This window comes from Pseudochaenichthys georgianus, chromosome 7 (assembly GCF_902827115.2).
Source record: "Pseudochaenichthys georgianus chromosome 7, fPseGeo1.2, whole genome shotgun sequence".
NCBI lineage: Eukaryota > Metazoa > Chordata > Actinopteri > Perciformes > Channichthyidae > Pseudochaenichthys > Pseudochaenichthys georgianus.
The window spans coordinates 23,043,652-23,062,568 of NC_047509.1; the positions used below are offsets into that span (position 1 = coordinate 23,043,652).

General features: G+C 39.8%; 2 protein-coding genes across 3 annotated transcripts; both read left to right on the forward strand.

Annotated features, from left to right (window-relative positions):
• Positions 1-299: 299 nt before the first annotated feature.
• Positions 300-1,352, forward strand: foxl2l (forkhead box L2-like). Its single transcript, XM_034088026.2, has one exon. It carries the CDS (start codon positions 322-324, stop codon positions 1,105-1,107), a length of 786 nt encoding a protein of 261 aa, XP_033943917.1. The 5' UTR covers positions 300-321; the 3' UTR covers positions 1,108-1,352.
• A 1,635-nt stretch (positions 1,353-2,987) lies between these two features.
• On the forward strand, positions 2,988-16,370 carry tmem201 (transmembrane protein 201). 2 transcript variants are annotated; one of them, XM_034086843.1, is made up of 11 exons: positions 2,988-3,209; positions 3,842-3,962; positions 4,053-4,241; positions 4,339-4,518; positions 5,994-6,358; positions 6,455-6,655; positions 10,464-10,684; positions 11,515-11,577; positions 13,188-13,478; positions 13,608-13,736; positions 14,381-16,370. In XM_034086843.1, the coding sequence occupies exons 1-11, from the start codon at positions 3,100-3,102 to the stop codon at positions 14,476-14,478; spliced, it is 1,968 nt and encodes a 655-aa protein (XP_033942734.1). In that variant the 5' UTR covers positions 2,988-3,099; the 3' UTR covers positions 14,479-16,370. The 2 variants fall into 2 exon arrangements, with proteins under 2 accessions (XP_033942734.1, XP_033942736.1); XM_034086845.1 differs by lacking the exons at positions 10,464-10,684; positions 11,515-11,577; positions 13,188-13,478; positions 13,608-13,736; positions 14,381-16,370 and having other exon boundaries at positions 6,455-9,867.
• Positions 16,371-18,917: the final 2,547 nt, after the last annotated feature.

The window sequence follows — 18,917 nt, forward strand, 5'->3', positions numbered from 1 at the left end:
ACAAGAGTTAATATCTAACACAATATATTTAAAGACACAGGGCACCTGCTCTTTGATCGCCTCACTCCAACATGGGAATATGTTGACTATTTTGATAACACATCCCTGTGACCCCTGTTTCAACCTAAACAGACTGTACAGCAAACTAAAGTAGCAAAAACAGTTTGAAAAACCCAGCGAGATGAAAGAAGGCGATAACTGCGGTGCTTTGTACCTGTGGGAGGAGTATATGTGCACCTGCAGACACAATCATAGCGCTGCCTTGCTGAGCTGATCACAGATTTTTGCCAGCAGCAGGACGCACAAGCGGATACCTGAGCCATGGATGCAGAGGAGGAATCCCCCGCCGACCAGGGAGTGCAGTTCCTGGACATCAGCTCCAACTCGCCCCTGCCTGAGCCCAAATGTGAGGAGGAGACCGGCCAGCAGGAGAAACCTCCGTATTCATACGTTGCTCTCATTGCCATGGCCATCAAGGACGGCCACGACAAGAGACAGACGCTCAGCGGGATATACGACTACATCATCTCCAAGTTCCCCTACTATGAGAAGAACAAAAAAGGGTGGCAAAATAGCATAAGACATAACTTATCTCTCAACGAGTGTTTCGTCAAGATACCCAGGGAGAACGGAGGGGACAGGAAAGGGAACTATTGGATGCTTGACCCCGCATTTGAGGACATGTTTGACCAGGGGAACTACCGGCGGCGGAGGAGGGTGAGGAGACCCTACAGACCTCCGAGTGTGCCATACCTGACCGGGAGCTCCGTGGACTTTCCCGAGACGCTCTACCTGCCTTATGTGAGCAGCTCCTGGAGCCTGCCCCAGCCGGCCGGATACCAGGCGCCCCAGGTCATCACTCACCCCCGCAGCGTGCCCCCCAGCGGCCCCGTGAGTTCATACTGCTCTCCCTCACACTTTCATCACTCTCCCTACGGCTCATACCACCGCCACACACCGGTGCTGGTGCCCCACAACGCCTTTCCCTACGGAGGAGTGACCCAGCCGCTGAGCCCCGGCGGAGGCACCGTGTCGGTGGCTTACCAGCAGCTCAGCACCTATGCACGGCATACGGAGGTTCCGCTTGCTTATTCATTTGACCAGTAGGGTTCGCAGTTATTGACAGCCAGTTCATTGAGGTTTATCTGTTTCACCATTTCAGTTGGACTGCCATTCCATGCCATAAGGTGAAGTTATCCGGTGTATTAATTGTTAAAAAGCTGGTTAAGTTTTCTTCGGTAGGCCACAGTTTCAAATGCCAAGGAAGTATTGTCTTATCGCATTGCTTCTCAAATGGCACAGATCAAGTGTAAATTGCAGGAAGACGCTTAGTTTATGCCTCTTAAGTTAGAGATCTATGAAGCAACCAAATCAAATTGTGTTTTTATATTTTTACACTTGTAATATGCAAACAAATTTTATAGGCCTTTACATTTTATATTTTGTGTTATTTATTTTCTCTTGGGTCATCCAATGCTCCAAGCTGCTATGCAAAATTGGTGACACCAAAGCACTGATCAGTTTTCTTATTCAATTGTGAATGTTTGCTTGATGTAAAAATACATCGTGTTTGTTCAAATAAAATGTTATTTTTGCATTAAATACCCTTATTGACTGACTTAATCCTTTTTATTATTATGCACATTTAACTTCAAGGTGTTAACAGTTTTTAGAGAAAGGCCTTTTGTGTAAGCTTCAGATATTACTTAAACTGATGCATCTCGCAACATAAGCTTTGATTAAAGGTGGGGTAGGTAATGTTGGAGAAACCAGCTCGAGTGCGCTAGAATTTGAAAATACACAGTCGGAACAAATCGTGCCACTTCCTTACAGAGCCCCTCCTCCAACACACACGAACGCGCACATGACCAATGAGGGCACGAGATAAATTTGTGCACAGAACTACGGCTTTCACAGATGACATTTTTTGTAATGGATTTTTTTGTCAAAGCACTTAAGATATTCATTGCTATCGGGATGTTAAGAGCATTCCATGGAATATAACAACAAGTGTATCTCGAGCCGGTTTCTCAAACGTACCTACCCCACCTTTAAATGATAAAACTAATTGTATACTAAAAACGTCTTGCTATAACCAGTGATAATCATAAGTAGCAAATCAATTTGAAATAGGCTATACTCTTATAAAAGCCATGCATTCAAAAAATCGTAACAAATAAAAGTGAAAATAGTAAGCATCCAACTTACGTAGGTCACCTTAAACTAAAGCACTTTAAGTACAATTACTTATCACTGAGTAATTAAGTTACTTAACTACTTGTATCTAAGATTAACCTATAAACATACATTCATTTGTAGATTATAGTTAATATTATAGTCCTAATATTTAATATAATAATACAATATATAATATAATATTTGCAACGACAATAGTTACTAACATTCTACAGCACATGCAATGGAGTAGAAGTTCAATATTTTATTCTGAATTGTGGAGGAGTAAAGCATGAAAGTTGCAGTAAATAGCAATAGCCTATTAAGTTAAGTAGCCAGTCGCCTACCTCGACATTTTACAGAAGACTGCCTGAATGAATGATACGTGATACGTGTAAGGATGCAACAAAATAAGTAAGTCATATTAAGGAGGTTATTATGATTTGAAAGACCGAAATCAAAATGTAGAAACAGGTTACAGCCATAGACTGCATAAAGGTTACAGCACAGTACAAGGCTTCGAGGGAAAAACATAGAAACAGTCCCATCACTCATTCCAACACTATCATACTCACCCTCAACTGAAATACGCGGTTTTTGTAACCAAACAGTTTACAGTTTAACCAAAGTGTGATTGTTTTGGTTTTAACAAATACAGACTCTTATAACAACCCAAATCGTATACACCCAATAAGACGTGTGTAATAGTTCAGTAATGAGTGGCTGTCAAGTCGACATGAAGGAATTGATAACACTATTGGAACTCGTCCGGGCAGTGACGCAGATTCCGTTTCCGGCACATGGGCGTTGACAAAAGGGGATCGCTTGCCGCGTGCGCTCTCGCGCCGTGTTTTGCGGTACCGAACACATAAGTAACATTTCTCGTGTTTTGTTAAACGACTTACTTCTGCATATTTAGTGGAAATGGAGGCTTTTACCCAACTTCTGCTGGAATATCCGGAATTCATGTACAGCGGAGTAGGAGCTACGGCGTCTGTCGCCGTTGGAGCGCTGATATACAAACTAGCCACCAGGTAACTTGAAGGCTCTTAACTTGTGTGTTTTTACCTTGATTCCAGCTGATGTTCGAAGACGTAAGCACACCATGTTGCATAGTTGTTTTGTTTTTTTAAATGTACCTTCGAGAAACAATAACATATATAAATAGGTTTCCAATATCCCAAGAGGAGTCTGTTTATCTTCGTTAGCATGAACACTAACTTTGCTAGCAATTGTGCTAATTAAAGATAACTTGAAGCCAGGCAGTTATGTGCCGCTCTAACGTTTGGATACACGGTGACTTTTACTGATGTTCTTTGGACACACACATTTTTCTAGTTTTGGGTGTATTCTGTGCATGCGTTTGTAACATTGATTCAATGTGGACACAATTACTTCACATTTATAACATCATGGCTTTATACACGTTTGCATGTCAATCACTTCCAATTAAATTAACATGAACTTTGACGTGTACTCCACTTACTCAGTTTATAAGATAATGAGTACCTTTTCAATATCATAGTGATACTGGGGAATAATCGAACCACCCTGAAAACACCATGTAGTGTGCCACTGTGGGACAACTCTTAATCAGAAAAACATCAACCGGTTTTATTAACAGTGTCATGGTGCATCGTTTAATAACCATACCTCTTATTTACAGAAAGAAGCCGACACATGCAGATGTGAACTGCTGGTTCTGTAACCAGAACTATGTGGTACCCTTTGGGAACAGAAACTGCTGGGACTGTCCAAACTGCGACCAATACAATGGCTTTCAGGAGGTACGTTTTAAAAAAACATAATTAATAATTCATTGCAGAAGATACTTTTTGGCCAGTGCTGTAAAATGTGTGTTGCCCTCTTGTTCTCAGAATGGGGATTACAACAAACCCATACCAGCTCAGTTCATGGAGAATCTGAACCATGGAATATCTGGTAGCCTTCCCTCAACACCGAAGACTCAGCAGTCGGTCAGCAGTCAGATGCTCCTGTGCAGGAAGTGCAATAAGAACCAGACATTTGTCATCAAACAGTTGGCCTCATTTATCGCAAGGAATGATGCAAGTACTTTTTTCTCCCCTATTCACTGTAACACTGTCTTTATGGTTACTACGACTGACATCTGTAAACACTACATTTATTATTTTGTATTTGTAGGATAACTACGATGAGGAAATTGAAGCCTACAAGCACCACCTGGAGCAGACGTATAAGTTATGCAAGCCATGTCAGACAGCAGTGGAGTACTACATCAAATTTCAAAACCGTCACCTTCGAACCGTGCTCCTCAACCATCCTCTTCGACGCAGCGGAGAAACCGACAAGGGCTTTGTAAAGGTCAGTGCAATCAAACGATGCATTAACATGGATCAAAGTAAGGCTTGATGGGTAACCTTAAGCTGTGCAGTGTGTACATTTCAACAAAATGTCATTATACCAGATATGTAAAAACAGTTGGTCACACAAGTGCTACATACCAATGAACAACCTGTATATAAATTCTGTCCAATTATTAAATCAATTACTTTTTAACTGTCGTTCTCTAGAACTTCTGATGGTCAGACCTTTATATATTCACTGAGGTGATAGTCATAAAGAAAATGTGTCCTCACATTGTTTAATTTTGTATTTTCCACAAAAATTAAACACTCTTTAAGCTTAACATTTCTTAAGTGTTCACTTAATCTTGGTAAGCAAAAACTGCAAAACTGTTTGCTATATACGTGAATTGATCTCACTTTGTTACTTATTGTAACCCCAATAAGTACGCTTAACTATCTCATAATAAATAAATCTACTTACGATCAGTTTATATTGCATGAGCTTGGTTTGTAATTTAAAAATGTGCATTTACCCAAACTTGAACTGATAATCCTGGGCTAACACAGCGAGTTGTCAACCAGCTCTGTAACACCAGTTATAAAGAACCACCTGTGTCAAAACAATTGGCATATTGAGTGTTTTTAATTGGAATCAACCGAAGATTTAGGGCCTTTCTTATTTCTCTAATTTCCCCTCCTCGACTCCTCGAATCCTCGGTCCTCCGGTAGTGACCCAGAAATGGATTTCAGCGCGCCATGTTGAAGGACATCTAATTTCTCTAAATGCACTTCGAGGATTGAGCATCAAGGAGGCTCTCTGGAGGAGCTATAATCGAGGATACACTGATGGGTCCTCCGCGGATTCTCCGCGAATGTATTTCCGGCAATAGTGATGTTTAAAAGAGTCGTGACGCACGGCTGGGGATATATCCAGTCTCTGATAGTGTTACGTTATTATGAGAGTACTCTCAAACTTGTTTGAATCTGAAATTGTATATATATAAATAATATTTGTGTGTGTATATATGTCCGCATCTGTAGCCTGTTATTGTCTCATTATACCGCACAGTGAATTAATTAAAAGTAAATTGTATAAGTCATCATGAACACATCTGTCCATCAGACAGAGGGCTGTGCCTCCTGTCATCGTTAATGGGCGTCTCTTTAAAATGACCGCTCAGAGGAGAGGATTTCTCTAAACGCCTGCTGCTTCCCGTCCTCTCTCCTCGGTTCCCCTCCTCGATTCCTCCGGTCGCATCTCATATGGGCGGCACTAAGACACAAGGATAGGAGTAGGGGAGTCGAGGAGGGGAATTAGAGAAATGAGAAAGGCCCTTAGTCTTGTGTGAAAGTGAAAACGTGTATTGGCTAAACCCTCCACCAGGAATTGCTGCCTGCTCTTATTAAAATATGTCAACATTCGTCTTTGTTGATAGTCATACGTTGTGAAATGTCATGATTCTAACTGCAAAAATCTCCTCTCTCCCGCAGAGCTCCCATGCTGTGTCCTCTCCCATGAAGGTCATACTGTTACGGGCCCTTACCTTCTTCATATGTGCTTTCCTAGTCGCTACATCTTTGTGTGCCTTGCCATACCAGCATACATCACTTGGAGACCCACAGATATTAAGTGGTGGGGCTATTCCTCCGAAGCTTGCGCCCAACAATGAATCTGCCCCCAACAATGACAGCAGTGGAGGCGTGCCCTTGTGGCAGGATCTGCTGGAGCTACTCCCAGATGAGGCCATAGATAAGGCCAAGCTGGTGTGGCAGCATGGAAAGAACAACCAGCTGGCTATAGTCTGTGTTGGCCTGTTGACGTGTCTCACTGCTATCTTCTTAGCAGGACCTGTCAGGTAAGCAGTTCTCGCTTCTTTATTTTCCTTTTAAGAAAAGTAATCTCAGACATGTTAATTTTTTTTGGCAAAAAATATATGTTGCTGCATTTTCAGGTTGAGGAGAATTGATGCTGTGGCGTCTGTGCTCTGGTTCCTCATCCTATGCCTCCACCTGGCAGAGATCTACCTTACTGATGCCTCCGGCTGGATGGAAACAGCCAAGCTCGGCACCGTCTGCCTCTGTTGCCTAGTCAGCTTTGCTGCTGCTGTGGCAACGCACAAGCCACTGGGTCCAAGGAGAGCCAGATATCGAAGGTCAGAATCTGAGCAGTAATTTTTTCATTGTGTTTAAAACATAGATTTTTGTAAAGAGCCCTCTTTCCAATAATTGTTGGTGTTTTTTAGAACCAGGATGAAGCCAAAATCTATTATCTCTATCTAATGTTCAGTAAAGGAACAACTTTTTTATTGCAATGTGCGAATGACTGTGAGGTTATGACGTGAATGGCAAACTAAAAGCATAGGGTGTGTGTGGCCCATTATGGGAACTAGAATCAGAGATTCTTGCTCAATGGCATCAAAACCTCACCCTCAAGCACAGCCTGAAATTAATTTAGTTGTAAAGGAATTTGTTACACTAAAACAAGGTGGTGTGATATAAACGGCTCACAATTCTCAATCTCTCTGGTTTAACTAATGCTGACTTTCTCATTGTTAAAATGTTTCAATGAGAGAAACGGACTAGTCTTGTATGAAAAATGTAATCAACATGGAGAATTAAGGGTTTTGAAGAAAAAAACACTTGAAAGAGTATTATACGTTTTCATCTCGTGCTGATTTTGCAGAAAGTGTTTTTGGGAAAATTGTACCAAAATCTCTCAAATTAATTGTGTGTATTAACTACTTTCGTAATTCCTTATTAACTATAACATATGTGCATTTGTGACTGTACTTTATTAAGCCAATCATAACGATTTAGCCATTTTAACGTTAAGCTCTGAACAACTAAACTTAGCAATGTATTTTACACTGTTGGAATGTTTGAAAGCATTTTGAATGTACTCACTGATTTATTAACTCTCTGGTGAAGCGGTGGAATTGTAAATCATTACTTTATATATAAATACTAAACAGCTCATTGCATGAAGCACTAGTTTGCAATACACTGCAGGCCATGTTCAATAGCTATTTTGAATAATCTCTTCCCTTCTGTGTTGCGCCACGTCATCTACAATTTCTGAACAAAGAATGGCCCTGGACATTTCAGAAAGTGTTCATCGTATGTCCTTTGAAGCCACTTTTATTCATAACTGTTGTTTGTTGGGAATCTCTTCCAACATGAGTGCTGCAACAACAATTAGTTTTAAGGCTGAGCAGGATTTATTCCTATACAGGCTGCCATTGCATTTTCATCCAGTTGGTAAACATTTTACAAATCTTGATTAGTAAATGTAACCGTTTTTATTAACGATGGGAATTCACCATTATGATAGCGTTAGGTTCATTTGCATATTGCAATTTGAAAATCTAGCCATTTTCCTGCAAGGAAAAGGCAGTCCCAAGAACGGGGCTATGAGTTTGAAAGTCTTGTTGCGATGCGCTCCGTCCCATTGCTGTAATATCCCTTAATCCGTTTTTCTTTAATTGCGCAGTTTTTTTCACTTTAAACCAGTTATACCCACAATAGATATACTGTGTTAAAATAGTCTCCTGTTACTCTCCTATGTGCTGAAAGCTATTGCTTAAAAACTAGTGCCTCAAGGTGACCATTGATCAGGCAGGTGCTTGTCTTGGTATTTGCTGTAGGTGATGTCCAAATGGTAATGTCCGGCAGCCTTTGTGACAGTGCTTGAACGCACAAACATTTAATGTGTGTACAATAGAAGTAGACTCTTTTAATAGTTTTAAGTTTAAATTAGAAAATGCGTCGTTGCCATCAGCAACAAATATTATTAGATTTATTTTAGCGCTTCCCTTATTAACTTTGCATGTTGTATTTAAAACACTGATGGACTACTAGTTGCATGCTCTAACATGTTGGCTCTTGCTAATTTTTTCCTTTTTATATATATATTTTTTATTATACTTGTTTAGAATGTATTACGTGAAGGAAAAATGTATTTATATGACAGTAATGTGAAAAGGTTTTTCAAGCTAATAGCGGTTGAAAGTGTTTATAAATTGCGTTTGGTGAGTTTTGTACGGTATCTGTAGGGTTTGGATTGCATGTGGTGCTGTCCTTTAGTTGGAGTTATGTTCTCAAACCCAAGCCATATGGTGGTAGTAGTTTCAAAGCTTACATTTTTTAGTTTTAGAATAAAAGTGCTGCACGTTTTAAGACATCATGTTTGTAGATTATGGGGAAAGTATCGTCTCCGCTATTAGTTGTACAACTCACTATTCTTGATGGTGTTTTGAAAGTGATGGCTATTAATTCATCATACCATCTATCAGTATGGACTCGGTTTCCTTTTTACCTTCTATATAAACTGTGTCATGTGACAAACTGCATGTTAAACTTGACAAAGATAACATTTAATCTGTAGCAACTCCAACACGCCATGCTTTATTCCGTCTTCAAGATAACCAAAAAGGTCTCGTTAATTATGTAGGACACACACTTTACTTCTTTCTTTCTTTTTTTACCAATGAAAGACGTGCAATGACACAAGTGTATGTGTGTGTTCAAAGTAAGATGTTTTAACCTTTCTTGTTTATGTATGGTAAGATGTATTGTCTATGCCAAAGTTTTACATGCTGTGCTAGAAGTTTGTGTCCGCTATACATTTTCATTGTGCATGTTTGTCATGCTATGATGTGCATGATATATAGTATTTGAAGTGAGTCTGAGTATTTGGCTATTTGTGTGTGGTTTTTAGTGAATTATTGTATCTGCTTGATAAGAGTGTTAACCTTCATTAATGTCGTGCATTTAGCTTTAGAATCGTTACATCAAACATTTATGTTAATCGTACATTTAAACTGCCAAGCTCTAGTGTAGCATTAAACCATCGCCATGAACATGTGGTGATGGTTTACCAGTGATAGCTTCAGAGCTACTTTTTGTTATTGTGAATGTCATGTTTTTACTGCACTGTTTCTCTGAATATCCAGTATGTATACTACCTAAATGTTTAAGCATTGTGTGTGTGTTGCAGAAACACTAACTCAGTACTCAAGGCTTAAAAGATAAAAGGTTATTTAACCCAAATCTTGGAACTTGACACTCAAAGCAATAATTTGCCAGTTTAATCCAAAGCCTAAATAAGCTAATTAACTATATCTCAATTGAATCGCTTACTATGCGATTATATAATGTTTAGTAGCCTCAGATATGGAGGTCCGTCCATGACGATAGTTTCCTGCAACATACATGCTCCACCCAATGAAACGTACCATGTTTTGGTGCCTATATGCTAAGAGTGGACGTCTTTCTGTCATTTAATGTAAGGCTCCAGTTTGAAGACGTTGTATACTATAAATGCACGCTGTACATGGAACGTAATAAACATCTGCTGAAAGGATAAGTCTTCTCTGTTTGTTTTCAACACAAACTCCCTGTCCACATGTATATGTTTCCAATTTGTTTGCAGAGTAGCTTAATTACACAACATTGGAGTCAAAGGGAAACATCAACTTAACGTTCGCCATGCCTACTGTTAAGGACGACTTTTGAGATATAACATGTATGGGCCACTGATTGTGAGTTGTGGAAATGAAAGCGAGTTGGTCTGTATTGCTGGGCAGCATTTGTCCTGGAGCTGTTGTTTTGAAGAAGCCATCAGCTGCTGCATGTGGTCCGACAGCTGCAGTAGCATTTCAGTGCTTATAAAGTGGTCGCATTGAATGGATAACAGATGTGGGGTACACAGTTTCTCCACTGATTTGATTGCAGACTTTACCAGTTTTGTTATTCAGATCTTAGAATTGAATTGGTACATTGATGATAAATCTCATTTCCTGATTACTTTACACAAGAAATCACAAAAGGGGAATTTTCTGTAAAGCACTATTTTAATTGTCCTTATTTGGAAAAATACACAAGTGTATAACTAGGCTTTTTATTTAGCATCAAAGCAGTTTTGTTGTAATTTGGTAGTAGACCGTTGCTCTTGTGTTGCAGATACCTTGCAGGCAGCTCTGCAGCCCCTCCCTTCGGCAGCCAGCCTCCTTTGCTCTCTCCGGAGCTGGTGGACTCTTTCGTCCCAACCCTGCCGCCCAACTTCTCCAAGCTCCTCAACCGCCAACAGAGTCCTCGCGAGCGCAAGGCGTCCCCCTCCTCTCTGCCGGGGCGCCTCAGCAGAGCCCTCAGCCTCGGCACCATCCCTCCCCTCACCAGGACAGGTAACATTAATATTATTCCATACACTTTTAGAAGACGGATTCAAAACGAAATGCTTGATGCTGTCAAATCTTTCTTATTATTAGCATAATCTCTATAGTCGGGACTTGTGTGATTTTGGTTATTTGTACGTCATTCATTTGTGGTCTCAAAACAAACAAAAAATCAATGATGGGGACTTCAGGAGTACTCGGTTCACTTCTGCCTAAAGTTCTTGTTGCGTCGCTCCCCATATCTGCTCAGACATGTTTGATCTTGAACTGCTTCTTGCAATGTGCTGCTTTGCATGCAGACAAGATCTAGATTGATACGATTCAGTAGCTTTACTTTCAGTTTCTGCTGCTTGGTATAAAATTGGGTCATGCTACTGTTTCCAAACATAACTAAGTGGCCAACCTGCAAGCATATACATATATACATGCAATGAGTTAATTTAGGCTGATATTAAAGACTGGTCAATTGATCTGCCGTCAATTTAGATCCATTTTAAGATATAATTGTATAAGAATGTGCATTTAACATTGTTCATAAGAGTACCATGATGCTACACCTACTGAAGTTAAAGCTTTCAATGCACAGCGGAAATGTTAATTCAATAAATGCTCGACATGACCTAGTCTTCAGCACCTTGGATAATTGATTGACATTTGTTATTTATTAAGCAGAAGAAACTGTTGTGCAACGCCTCAGTTTTGACTATTTGCTGCTTTATCTTAAGTAAAAATACAACATTAGCTTCTCTTGGTTTAAATTGTGTTTCTTCTGCTTTAAGGAAAGCCCTGGTTTCTGGTTGTGATGAAAAGTATGATTGTATATGTTTTTTTATTTTCAGATTCTGGTTACCTGTTCAGTGGAAGCAGACCTGCCTCACATTACAAAGACTCCCCACCCTCAGGTACTAAACCTCCTGTGCTGCAGTCCAATAGTCAAAATAATTACATCTCTTGTCGTCATGTGGTCAAGCAAAGATTTGAAGGAGACATAAGGAATTAGTTGTGCTATGAAATTCAGACTACCTACACCATGCAATGGTTTTGTTATTGATGGCCAAATGGTGTGTATCTTCAAATGTTGTATCATGAAAAGTTATTTTGGGATGCCATCATCTCCTTTCCTTTGGAAAAGTAAAGTAAAAGTCTATTATACCCTATGCTAAAGGAGATAATAAAGTAAGTGTTTAACCCTTCTCTTGCGTTAGCTCATACCCCCCTTCCCATGCTATTTTCGGTCAAAATTGACCGGTGTGATTTGCACAGTGATATCTCTGGAACCCCTTGTCCAATGTTGATGGTTGGCATCTCATTTGAACCGTCAAAGCAAGTAGAATCAAGGAATGACAGACAGAATGACACCAGGTGTGAATTTCATATTATTTTTGGCAGTAAGTTCAAAGATAGTGCTTATTTTTACATACCGTATATTATAAAGATGCTTGCCATGTAGGCTGCGTTTACTGGAGATGGATATACTTTAGTTAGTGTTGTAGCTGAGATTCTTCCCGTTCCAATGATGTATGGGATGTATTGATTTGATACAAGCAAGCTAGTGTTTCATGTCATGGTCCGGACCCACCAGTGGGCCCAGCAAGTTCAGCATTCACTGTGATGAATATAAAATAACACACTGATACTGTTTTCCTCAATGAACATTTATTGAAAGAGAAATATACCATAACAGAACGTGCGTGCGCTCACGTGTGTTCACGCACATAGTTGGCAATGCAAAATTGTGGAATGTCACCTCGGGCTCCTCTATCTCCGGGGCCTCATCCTTCATCTGGTTCAAAAAAACGTGTCCAGAGCCTTTCGTACAGAAAATAGCCTAATCGGTCGCCTGCTCATTGTGTCAATGAGTCAAATGTGAGCAAGGCACAAATATAACTTGAGAGCCAGTAAGGAAGGCGCATTTAGCACGAGAAAGTGAGAGATTTGTGTTTCTCGAGGGGCACAGAGCTCGCACCTGTGAGAAGGTATGATACATTGTATCACATACAGCGCGAGAAAGGGAGAGGTTCCCGTAGCATGTGTGCGTGTGTTCTGCTTCATCTGCAGGATTAACATAATACACTCAAACCCATTCTTTATATGGCGGTCAATTCTGACCGAAAACATCAAGGGTGTTTCACTGTTGAATAAATCACTCAAAATTCAATGCAAGTGGTGATCATCAAGTGTATATGTTCAGAGGCCTAGTGTGGAGGATAACATAAGGTATTGAGGCAATTGGATGAAAAACACAATATTTATGATTAAAACAAAAGTAATTCTGTCATTTTTTACCCGAAACGCAAGAGAAGGGTTAAGCACCTTTCCTTAGCTTTCGGAGAATTTAAACAGCTCCTTACATTTGATACTTCTAGGTAATTTCACTCGGGTATCAACCTTCACAAGAAAAAAAAATTGTTCGACCACCTTTTGTGATTTCTCCTCAACCCTGCATTTTACCCATTTCCTTACCCTTTCAGAACACTTCATTGACATTTGTCGCTGTCTTTATTTGGCACAGACTACTTCTCACTGATATCCGGGAGCCGTCCATCCTCCCCGGGCCCCTCTCCAGCTCCCTCAGTCGCCGGGTCAGTTACGTCCAGTTCAGGTTCTGCCAGACTCCGGCGCCCCCTCATCAGCCCCGCCCGCCTCAACATCAGCGGCAGACAACTCCGGCTTTTCTCAGGGGAGCAAGAAGCCACGCTCATGTCCCCCTCTGTGTCTTCTTCACATTTCCATTTCAATTCGGCCTCTTCCATTTACAGTGGCTGTTTATCCCCTGACGTATCTCCCTTTCAAAGCCAAAATGGTAAGTACAGCTTGAGTTAAAAGGGAAATGTTCCTTGTATTAGCGATTTATCTCAATGCTGTGCTGTCTGCTGAGTGAATATATTTAAAGTGTATTAATATATTTGCGGTTTTATATATTGCTTTGCAGATCTGAGTTCTCTGTTTAGGGACGGCAGTGTGATTGAAGAGGAAGAGAAGCAGGGCAGTTCCTCTGATTCCTCTGCATGCATTGTTGGTACGACCACACAGGGACCTGAGAACGGCACTCCTCCCAAAGGTCAGTAGTCTGATTTAAACATGGCTGGCCGTAAACCATCATTTATTTCTGGTTTCATGGCTATTGTCTAACTGGATGTCCGACTAAATTAATTACACTAACATACTGATGTCAGTACTTAATTTTTTTCTTTCTAATACATTTTCTAATAATAAATCCTTTCTTGCTGCATGATGGAGTGCTGAATAAAGATTGATGAGGAAAGATTTATTTCAATAATTTAAGTATAAGGCTTCAGCATAATGTGAATGAGTTAAGGGGTCTGAATACTTCCTGAATGCATTGTATTTACTTCTAATCAAATAATTGATACATGTCTCATGTTCTGCAACATTTTGATCCTTTTATTTTATACAAGAGCCAAACAATATTATTGAAAACGACAATAAAACACATGTGCCAATGACCAACTGTAGCCACCAGGTGGTGCCCAAACTTCAGTTTCTCTCTAAGTTAACCGTCCAATTATATAATTGGAACAAAACTGCTCTCATTTAATGATCCTAACCACATATAATTCACTGCCTGAAAACTGTTGACACTAAAGCAAAAGTATTAGCTGACAATAAACTTGTACAAAAGACACACATCATAATGATGATGATTCTAATGAAATAAATTAACTTTCACTGTGACTTCTCCAGGTTTCATTAGGCGTCTGATATGGCCTGGGCTCCTGATGATGAGCCTGACCTCAAACCTGGTGTTTGCCTCAGTCTACATCTACCTCAACTGGAGATGAGCTGCTGATGGCTCTGTGCTCTCGTGAGTCACCCTCTGGCTTCTGACAGCCCTGGTGTGTCTGTGGACCAGGAGGTAGGTCAGTGATGCCAGAAAACATTAGATCTCTGGCAGCTACCTATTGTCTGATGGTGCTTAAGGAAAATACAGATGTCAGCTGACAGATTGTCACCAGCGTAACTCCCATTCAGTTACGAGAAAACTGTGGCGAAATCAGATATTATGCCTTTTTTAATTTATGACTAATGACTGTTTATAATTCTTGTTATTTTTGATCTGGGCTTGTTTTTTGGTTTGTCAATGCTCCTCTTACATGAATGCAGGTGCATGTGTTATTGATTTAAAAGGCTCAATTCTTGCACTGATACTGTGCATTGAGTTAAACATGTACTGTTGAGTTGATGCTGCTTAAACACAGAGGGTCATGTCTTACCTACTTATTGTGAACTGTAATGACTGCATTACCTCTCCCAACTCAATTACATTTCTGGTCCAGTACAATAGCCACATATGAAACATTAAGCAGCATGTAACGTTTGTTTGGTGTAAAATTACAGTTTTAGATTTAGAACATTTGAACACATTTTCACTTTGTATGTCATTACTTCACAGCACTGGTGTTAGTTTCTTTATATGCATATTCAGCTAGAAAAGAGGGGTGACCTTATGTTTTTGTTTTACAGCCAACATTTTTACAAATAATGTTGATTTTATATCTCATACATAAAGTGATGCATGTCTCGATCATTCACTAAAATGGTTACCTTTCACCGAACAATTTTGTATTTTAATTTTTTAAAGATTCTCAGTTCAGAGGGTAGTTTATAAGGGGAAAAACTCCTCTGGCCAAGTGCAATGTCTTTATATTTAAAATCTCATCTATACAAAATGGATCACATTTACATGATGTTTGCATACGAGTTTACTCCTGAGCTGTGAACTAATTTATGCAGAATTTCTATTATTGCGTCGATGATATACCCAAACTTACCTACATAATAATTTGGAATGCATTTGCACTTTGTTTTCTGAATTGGATTGATGGTTGTATTTATGACAGATGTGTGTGTGTTTATGTTGAACTTGAGCTACACAAAGTTGTACATTTTGGACATGTAAAGATTTGTATCTTGTTTATTTCCTCCTTAAAGTAATTGTGTTGTTGAATACATGCACTTAATTTGAGAGGAATCCTTTTTTTTGTGAGTTTTGTGGTTTTCTTAGACACTTTGAGGTCATTTGAGGTCATTAAAAGTGTTCTGAATTTATCTTGAACCAAAGTAAAAATGTATGTAACAAATGTAAAATTAAGTTTCTGAGAAAACTTAAACGTGCTACTGAAAGACCTCTAAACTACTCAGAAACCTATCATTAGACAACTTTTATACTGAATAATTGTTGTTGAAAGGTATTAACCTGTTCACATGCTGTATGGAGACTAGTGCATTTGTATTGAATGTGTAACCCGGCGTACGTACTCCTCTCCAAAGGAGGCTCATTCATTGGAAGATCATGTTCATGTTGAAATGTAAATGTGTTGTCAATAAGTTTGAACTTTCTTGAATGAGGATTGTTTTCAGTAAAATATAAAATTACGTTTTTATTTAAAAAGTAATGAAAGTACTTTTTTCCTCTGGAGTTCACATTACTATTAAGTCAATACCAAGTTTTTCCGTTTTGAAGAAATATACACCTGTGCTCTTACTCATGCATCAAATGGTTGTTATTCCACTGTGTTCATCAGAGCAAATGGTTTTTCTGTGTGAATGTAAGGAACAAAATTGGCGTGTTTCATCTTAACCCATACTTTTTAAAAATAAAGTATCTGCTCTTTATCCAGGTATATAAATCTGTTTTCTATACAATAAGTGAAAATTAAATCTGTCAACTTAATCTGCAAAAACTAGCATCTTTTTTGTTAACATTTAGGTGTCTTTGTTGAACAATCCACTATGACACTTTTATACTGAGAGTTGGCATTATTGACTTTACATTGATAGGAGACAAACAAATAAATGTTGCCTTAGCAATGATGGACTGAGTATGACAGCTGATAAGGAAGGGACTGTGTATTCCTAAAACAGGCTTTTGTAGATATAGCACAGGGGTGCACTAACATATTCTTACATATTTGTGCCAACAAATGTCCACCTCTCTAAGCTTTCCAAACACATCACAATCAAATGTATAAATGTTACGCTGGGAAATGTTTGTATTCGGCGGGTATGAAATAAGAATGCAAGTGTACGTTTTTGCTGAACAATCCTATTTGCGCAAGTTGTCGCATGATGGTTAACACAAAATGGCAATATATATATATATATATAGTATATTTTCAATCTGATCACATCAACTGGGTGGAAAACTAAAACATTTAAGCTTTCTGGTAAACATTTTTTACAAAGATCTGAAGGAAACTAATATTTAGCTGACTACATGAGCCATATGATCGTCCTATCAATTAACTAAAATCATTAAAACTTTTGATAATGGCATCCGGCCATTAACTGTTACTTTAGCTTGATCCCCTTTACATCCTCTTGTTCAATTAAAGCCTTATTGTGACACTTCCAAAATGAAAAAGGTATATTCCTTGTGTGACTGTTCTTAAATACTTTGTCCCTCTCAAGGGGAGACATCTTTAACTCAACCTTGGATGAAGGATTTCTAATTTGGGATTGTAATATTTGGCTATTTCAATTTTTTTAATTTAATTGTTTATTTGGCAGGGACAATGCACAGTACACCATCCGCAGTCCCTCACATAAAACATTTAAGAAAATTACATTTTACAAACATAGCAAAAACGAAATACATGATATGCAAAAGAGCAAGAACAGCATACACAAGTATTTACCACATGGCAGTACAATATAGCAGCAGCGACATATAAAGTGCAAGAAAAGATAAAAGTGCTACATAAAGTGCAAGAGGAGATGCCCCTGTACTAAAGTGCATTTAGCGGTGATTGCACGTCTGTTTGTTTCTCAACCATTCTTTGAGTTGACCTTTAAAGCTATTAGTCCATGGGCCCATACCTGGATTTCCACTTATCGGTTCCACCCAAGGTGGGACATTTTAGTGAAGTGTTTTCAAGTGGCATATATCTATAGATGATATTTTGGTATGATAGACATTCCAGAGTGGTAGCTTAGTCATAGAAATCAGCTATTGAATACAATGACCCGAAGCGCCAAATTCGAAGGCGTAAAATGTGGCTTGAATGTACATCTCAAATACCAACATGAAGTCAACCATTTAATGGCTAATACATTGTTCTTATGGTGTTGTTTAGTTAGACAGGTCATTCTAAAATAACTTGGACAATATTTTGTCTTCATGGGTACTATACATTCATCTGAAGTTGAGGTATGACTATAAAGTCCAGACCATTGCCTAAACAAAACATTGTCAGTTCTCTTCATCATCAGTGTCAGACTCGTCCAGTTCCACTGCGACTTCGTCCTCATCTTCACTTCTCTGGTCGATGCATGTCTGCAGTTTGCACATGTCCGTGCACTTCAGTTGGTTCTGCAGGCACACACAGGCTGGAAGTTTGCAGATATGTGCACACTTGCAGGACATCAGCTGCAATACTGCATCAGGTGCCGGTGATCCCTGCATCCATTCTATTTCCAGACTGCCATCGTCAACTGTAGTCCAGCCACAGCCCTTGGGGTCTGGCACAACAGGTTCACTCACAAGACAGCGTCGGCAAATCGCGGTTTGATAGTTCGCGCGGAGGACGTGCATGTGCAAGCAATCCTTGCATGGTGGCAGTTGGCTGGATTCCACCTCTCCCCGTTGTGCACAGAAGAGTTGGTAGCGGAGTTCATTGACATCAGAGGTGGTGGATGAGGATGCATACAACCGGCAAACAAAGTCCTGCATCTTATCAAATAGGTCAGCAGATACATCCCATGCTTCACCAAGACGCTTGAAGGCCTCCTGGTAGGTCTCATTCTCCTTCAGATGCTTCAGTGCACTTAACTTTCCACGACCAGCGAATGCACTGACCGTGTCACACCCAGTGAGAGCATGTAGTCCAACAAGACCTTGGCAGACTTCCTCGCCCAGGGAGCTCGTTAGTTTACCAATGTCTATGTATCGTGTACGATTCTGTGTACCACACTTCTGATACAGAGGGCAGGCCATCGTCTTGCTGAAGCAAAGGCACAGTATCAGCACATCAGTGTCTTCAGCTGTGATGATTATGGACCCATAACCATCACCTGAAGCATGTCTGGCAAGAAGTAGCATGCACGTATCAGCTTCTTCTTGGGTTGATCTCAGATCTTGGATTTCATGCCAGTGATCCTTGGTGATCAGGTAGCATGCCTCGGCACAGGTCACGTACAGCGACTTGTCCTGGAGCCTCTCTCCAGTAAAGATGCTTCTGCACTTCCTATGGTAGGTGACAGGTGGTATGACATCATCTGG

Bases quoted from the DNA above. Each gene is read 5' to 3' on its own strand.
- foxl2l (XM_034088026.2), top strand. From the start codon at position 322: ATGGATGCAGAGGAGGAATCCCCCGCCGACCAGGGAGTGCAGTTCCTG.
- tmem201 (XM_034086843.1), top strand. From the start codon at position 3,100: ATGGAGGCTTTTACCCAACTTCTGCTGGAATATCCGGAATTCATGTAC. The intron at 4,519-5,993 runs GTCAGTGCAATC...TCTCTCCCGCAG, and splicing joins CCGACAAGGGCTTTGTAAAG to AGCTCCCATGCTGTGTCCTC. The intron at 6,359-6,454 runs GTAAGCAGTTCT...CTGCATTTTCAG, and splicing joins TTCTTAGCAGGACCTGTCAG to GTTGAGGAGAATTGATGCTG.